Genomic DNA, 6,549 nt, shown 5'->3' on the forward strand with positions numbered 1-6,549 from the left:
TAGGATGTGAAAAATCAGTAATCAGTGAAACCTTCCTTAAGAAGTTCAAAAGACAGAAGCCTGACCTACCTTTTAAAAAGACTGGCCTCCAAATGTACCTTACGGAGATAAAACTTTGGTAAGCTCAGGGACCTCTGCCTGGCAAATTCAAATCAGAGATAAATATATATTGCACTACTTTCAAGTAGTAAGGGGCTAAATTACCCAATTTGTATTGGTTCGGATTGTCTTATAAGAATGGAATCCCAAAAGCCCAGGGGACTAAAGGTGGCAGTGTGGATATAAAATTGGCTAAGAGACAGAAAGAAGAGTGGTGGTGAACAGTTGTTTTACAGACTGGAGGGATGTATACAATGGTGTTCCCCAGGGGTCAGTATTAGGACCACTGCTCTTTTTGATGTATATTAATGACCTGGACTTGGGTATAGAGGGTATAATTTCAAAGTTTGCAGATGACACGAAACTCGGCAATGTAGTAAACAATGTAACATAGGCAACTGGTGAAATGGGCAGACACACGGCAGATGAAATTTAATACAGAGAAGCGTGAAGTGATACGTTTTGGTAGGAAAAAAATGAGAGGCCATATAAACTAAACGGTACAATTTTAAAGGGGGTGCAGGAACAGAGAGACCTGGGAGTAGGAACATGAATAGGCCATTCAGCCCCTCGTGCCTGCTCCGCCATTTGATAAGATCATGGCTGATCTGTGATCTAACTCCATATACCTGTCTTTGGCCCATATCCCTTAATACCTTTGGTTGCCAAAAAGCTATCTATCTCACATTTAAATTTAGCAATTGAGCTAGTATCAATTGCCGTTTGTGGAAGAGAGTTCCAAACTTCCACCACCCTTTGTTTTCTAATCTCGCTCCTGAAAGGTCTGGCTCTAATTTTTAGACTGTGCCCCCGACTCCTAGAATCCCCAACCAGCGGAAATAGTTTCTCTCTATCCACCCTATCCGTTCCCCTTAATATCTTATAAACTTCGATCAGATCACCCCTTAACCTTCAAAACTCTCGAGAATACAACCCCAATTTGTGTAATCTCTCCTCGTAACTTAACCCTTGAAGTCTGGGCATCATTCTAGTAAACCTACGCTGCACTCCCTCCAAGGCCAATATGTCCTTCCGAAGGTGCGGTGCCCAGAACTGCTCACTACTCCAGGTGCGGTCTAACCAGGGTTTTGTATAGCTAGTGTATGTACACAAATCTTTGAAGGTGGCAGAACAAATTGAGAAGACTGTTAAAAAAGCATATGGGCTTTATTAATAGAGGCAGAGAGTACAAAAACAAGGAAGTTATGCTAAACCTTATAAAACACTGTCAGGCCCCAGCTGGAGTATTGTATTCAATTCTGGGTACCACACTTTAGGAAGGATGTCAAGGCCTTAGGTAGGGTGCAGAAGAGATTTACTAGAATGGTGCCAGGGATGAGGGATTTCAGATATGTGGAGAGACTGGAGAAGGGGTTGTTCTCCTTTGAACAGAGAAGGTTGAGAGGAGAATTTATAGGTGTTCAAAATCATGAACGGCTTTGATAGCGTGAATAAGGAAAAACTATTTCCAATAGCAGAAGGTCGGTCACCAGAGGACACAGATTTAAGGTGATCAGCAAAAGAACCAGAGGTGACATGAGGAAACATTTTTTACGCAGCTGTTAGACATTGGTGGAAGGTACCCCATGTTGATTGTAACTTTTCCTTCGCCACCTTAATGCATAACCCACTCATGTAACTTGTTAGGTTCAGAATGCAAAGGTACATCTTTTTACCTTTGCATCCCAAGAGGATGTAGCATAAATACACATGATAAATGAAAGTTTTTTTTTATTCGTTCATGGGATGTGGGCGTTGCTGGCGAGGCCAGCATTTATTGCCCATTCCTAATTGCCCTTGAGAAGGTGGTGGTGAGCCGCCTTCTTGAACCGCTGCAGTCCGTGTAATGAAAATTCTCCCACAGTGCTGTTAGGAAGGGAGTTCCAGGATTTTGACCCAGCAACGATAAAGGAACGGCGATATATTTCCAAGTCGGGATGGTGTGTGACTTGGAGGGGAACGTGCAGGTAGTGTTGTTCCCATGTGCCTGCTGCTCTTGTCCTTCTAGGTGGTAGAGGTCGCGGGTTTGGGAGGTGCTGTCGAAGAAGCCTTGGCGAGTTGCTGCAGTGCATCCTGTGGATGGTACACACTGCAGCCACTGTGCGCCGGTGAAGGGAGTGAATGTTTAGGGTGGTGGATGGGCTGCCAATCAAGCGGACTGCTTTGTCCTGGATGGTGTCGAGCATCTTGAGTGTTGTTGGAGCTGCACTCATCCAAGCAAGTGGAGAGTATTCCATCACACTCCTAACTTGGGCCTTGTAGATGGTGGAAAGGTTTTGGGGAGTCAGGAAGTGAGTCATTCGCCACAGAATACCCAGCCTCTGACCTGCTCTTGTAACCACAGTATTTATACGGCTGGTCCAGTTAAGTTTCTGGTCAATGGTGACCCCCAGGATCTTGATGGTGGGGGATTCGGCGATGGTAATGCCGTTGAATGTCAAGGGGAGGTGGTTAGACTCTCTCTTGTTGGAGATGGTCATTGCCTGGCACTTATCTGGCGCGAATGTTACTTGCCACTTATGAGCCCAAGCCTGGATGTTGTCCAGGTCTTGCTGCATGCGGGCTTGGACTGCTTCATTATTTGAGGGGTTGCGAATGGAACTGAATACTGTGCAATCATCAGTGAACATCCCCATTTCTGACCTTATGATGGAGGAAAGGTCATTGATGAAGCAGCTGAAGATGGTTGGGCCGAGGACACTGCCCTGAGGGACTCCTGCAGCAATGTCCTGGGGCTGAGATGATTGGCCTCCAACAACCACTGCCATCTTCCTTTGTACTAGGTATGACTCCAGCCAATGGAGAGTTTTCCCCCTGATTCCCATTGACTTCAATTTTACTAGGGCTCCTTGGTGCCACACTCAGTCAAATGCAGCCTTGATGTCAAGGGCAGTCACTCTCACCTCACCTCTGGAATTCAGCTCTTTTGTCCATATTTGGACCAAGGCTGTAATGAAGTCTGGAGCAGAGTGGTCCTGGCGGAACCCAAACTAAGCATCGGTGAGCAGGTTATTGGTGAGTAAGTGCCGCTTGATGGCACTGTCGACAACACCTTCCATCACTTTGCTGATGATTGAGAGTAGACTGATGGGGCAGTAATTGGCCGGATTGGATTTGTCCTGCTTTTTGTGGACAGGACATACCTGGGCAATTTTCCATATTGTCGGGTAGATGCCAGTATTGTAGCTGTACTGGAACAGCTTGGCTAGAGGCGCAGCTAGTTCTGCAGCACAAGTCTTCAGCACTACAGCTGACTATGTTGTCAGGGCCCATAGCCTTTGCTGTACCCAGTGCACTCAGCCATTTCTTGATATGACGTGGAGTGAATCGAATTGGCTGAAGACTGGCTTCTGTGATGGTGGGGACATCGGGAGGTGGCCGAGATGGATCATCCACTCGACACTTCTGGCTGAAGATGGTTGCAAACGCTTCAGCCTTGTCTTTTGCACTCACGTGCTGGACTCTGCCATCATTGAGGATGGGGATGTTTGCAGAGCCTCCTCCTCCCGTTAGTTGTTTAATTGTTCACCACCATTCACGACTGGATGTGGCAGGACTGCAGAGCTTTGATCTGATCCGTTGGTTGTGGAATCGCTTAGCTCTGTCTATAGCATGTTGCTTCCGCTGTTTAGCATGCATGTAGTCCTGAGTTGTAGCTTCACCAGGTTGGCACCTCATTTTTAGGTATGCCTGGTGATGCTCTTGGCATGCTCTTCTACACTCCTCATTGAACCAGGGTTGATCCCCTGGCTTGTTGGTAATGGTAGAGTGAGGAATATGCCGGACCATGAGGTTACAGATTGTGTTGGAATATAATTCTGCCGCTACTGATGGCCCACAGCGCCTCATGGATGCCCAGTTTTGAGCTGCTAGATCTGTTCTGAATCTATCCCATCGAGCACAGTGGTAGTGCCACACAACACGTTGGATGGTGTCCTCAGTACGAAGACGAGACTTCGTCTCCACGAGGACTATGCGGTGGTCACTCCTACCAATACTTATAAAGAATAAAATCAGCTCCGGACAGGCTGAACCCAAAAGGACTGTTGAATTACAGCTCGTTAAAGACACCAAAAGTAGGACAAATCACCACAGTAATATGCAGAACCTGGACCTATTTAACTTGGCGACATTAAAGACACTAAAAGAAAACAAATGAGTGTGTCAATCAATCCTGGTGTTGAAATTGAAGAAGCCTATTGTTGGCATGTAACCAGCCCAGAGGTGTGGTTCAAAAATAAAGGACTCAAAAAGCTCTGGACCTCCTGCTTTCTCCCTCATGGCTCCCTTTCTACCTGGATGCATGCTTATTGATTGCTTCTGAAATGGCTAACATGACGACGAGAGAAAATCATGTACTACACCACAACCAGTGTATGGGGACTTGACAAGCCTGAGCTAACCACGAGTACAAATAACCTTTCCTTTGTTTTCCAAAAGGGAATGCATTTTGGGGAGTCAGAAGGTTTTTTTTTATTGTTGATAAAGCAATTCTAAATTGTGCATGAACCGAGGATGTTTAATTCTAGTGTTGATTTTTATTTTCTAGTACATAATAAATGATTGCTTACTTTACAAAGCCATGGTTTATGCCTGAAGTTTCTTTAGGGAAAAAAGCCTATTAAATTAAATATAAAATTAAATCAGAGATAAAAAGGCATTTCCCCAAATTAAAGAACACATTGCACCTTTTGTCCCTACACCATTTATAAATATGTATAACATGGAGATGGTAATGCTACAAAATTAGCTGATGTGATAAGTCACCAGTGTAGGGGAGGTCAATAACATCTTTTTTTAAATCTCAGGATGCAATAAGGAAAAATTGAACGTGAATAAAAAGGAAAAAAAACTGTAAATGCTGGAAATCTGCAACAAAAATAGAAAATGCTGAAAGCACATGGTAAATTATTCAGCATCTGTGTAGAGAACAGACTACTCAATATTTCAGGTGTAACCCTGTAACAGAACTGAAAAAAATGAACAGCATTTAAAAGCAAGGGGGAGAAAAAGAAAAAAATGAGTAGAATGATCTGTAATGTGCTTTTAAAAACAGAAGATATTTACAAGACAACAGGACTGAACAGCATAATGAAAGAAATGCCAGACAACGAACATACCAATAGAAGAGGTGGGGGGGTACAATCAGGTCTAAAATTGAAACAGGATAAGCTTGTAAAACAGGGACGGATCTAACAGCCTGAAGAGAAGAAAAGCAGGCCAACACCAAGAGCGCAGACTACCCCAAAGAATGAATTTGGTTACTATTATAGAACTTTGCTGAAGTACCAATAATCAATACAGTTCCCACAGCTCAATGGGTCATAGCTAGCAATCTGAGGTTTGTGCACACTGGGAATTCAGGGGAGGGAGTTATGAGTTCAGGCCCCACTCCAGGACACAGCTGACACTTCTGAGCAGTACTAAGTCAGTACTAAAATGTCAAAGGTGCCAGCTCTCAGGTGAGGTTGTTAAACTGACAACCAGTCTGCCCATTCAGGTGTACCCCATGGCAATATTCAAAAAAGAACTGTCCTGGTCAATATTCATCTGACAAACAACAGCAAAAATGGATTAACTGGTCATTTATCTCTGTTGTTTGTGGGAATTTTCTACTGCATTTGCCTACATAACACTGACTACACTTCAAAAGTAATTCATTGACGGTGGAGCGCTGAGGTATCCTGGGGACGTGAAAGATGCTATACAAATGCAAGTTCTTTCTTTCCTAAGTAGCATGTCTAGCGGCCAATCAACAACCTTCTCCGCATTCAGATTAGCGATACTGGGGCGTTCCTACTCCTCCAGCTTCTCGCTAATAGAGACCTGTTTCTTTCCGGACGGCTGCCTCAACTAGGGCTGATTCTCTCCCTCTTGGTTCAGCTTGATAATGAGCTACATTCAAAATTCCTGAATGATTTACACCCCCCACCCCGCGATCCGGTGCCAAGTGTTGCCCTTTTTTCTAAAATAAAATCTAAACACAGATATGCTGCAGAATCCCGGCCCTCCCTTGAAACCATTTTTTGTTCATTCGGCATAGTGCTGTCGCGATTCAGACCTAGGCCGCCTTTTTTTTTTACCTTTTCTGTATTAGTTTTCCCGTCGAAGCCTCCATCTTGCCGCTAACCACCGTTAGCGCGCCGACGCACTGGACACGGAAGAAAAATTTGGCGTAACGAAAACAAAGCGTCAGACTCCTGAGGGGAGGAGTTACTGCGCGTATGCAGGATTGAGATTGAGTTCGAGTTTGTCGCAGAAGGGATAGAATTATTTTGTCGTTGAAACCGGTGGGTCTAAGATCACAAGATAATTATGCACCGGAAAGGCAATTTTGCCCACGGTTTACAAATCAAGATCACTAACAATATTCTCTCACTTATTTTAGTTTTTGATTTGCTGCACATAAAACACACCCTACCCCCCCCCCCTTATAAAAGGGGGGCCTAA

The 6,549-nt window shown here is 44.4% G+C and overlaps 1 protein-coding gene across 2 annotated transcripts in view; it reads right to left on the reverse strand.

Annotated features, from left to right (window-relative positions):
* dctn6 (dynactin subunit 6) overlaps positions 1-6,288 on the reverse strand; it is an 85,904-nt gene extending 79,616 nt beyond the window's left edge. The window contains exon 1 of one of the 2 annotated variants that reach the window (XM_067992926.1): positions 6,183-6,288. In XM_067992926.1, coding sequence (XP_067849027.1) covers positions 6,183-6,217 — 35 coding nt within the window. In that variant the 5' untranslated portion in view covers positions 6,218-6,288. The remainder of the gene's footprint in view (positions 1-6,182) is intronic. The other variant, XM_067992935.1, reaches the window with a different exon arrangement.
* Positions 6,289-6,549: the final 261 nt, after the last annotated feature.

The sequence above is a fragment of the Heptranchias perlo genome, chromosome 1 (assembly GCF_035084215.1).
Source record: "Heptranchias perlo isolate sHepPer1 chromosome 1, sHepPer1.hap1, whole genome shotgun sequence".
Lineage (NCBI taxonomy): Eukaryota > Metazoa > Chordata > Chondrichthyes > Hexanchiformes > Hexanchidae > Heptranchias > Heptranchias perlo.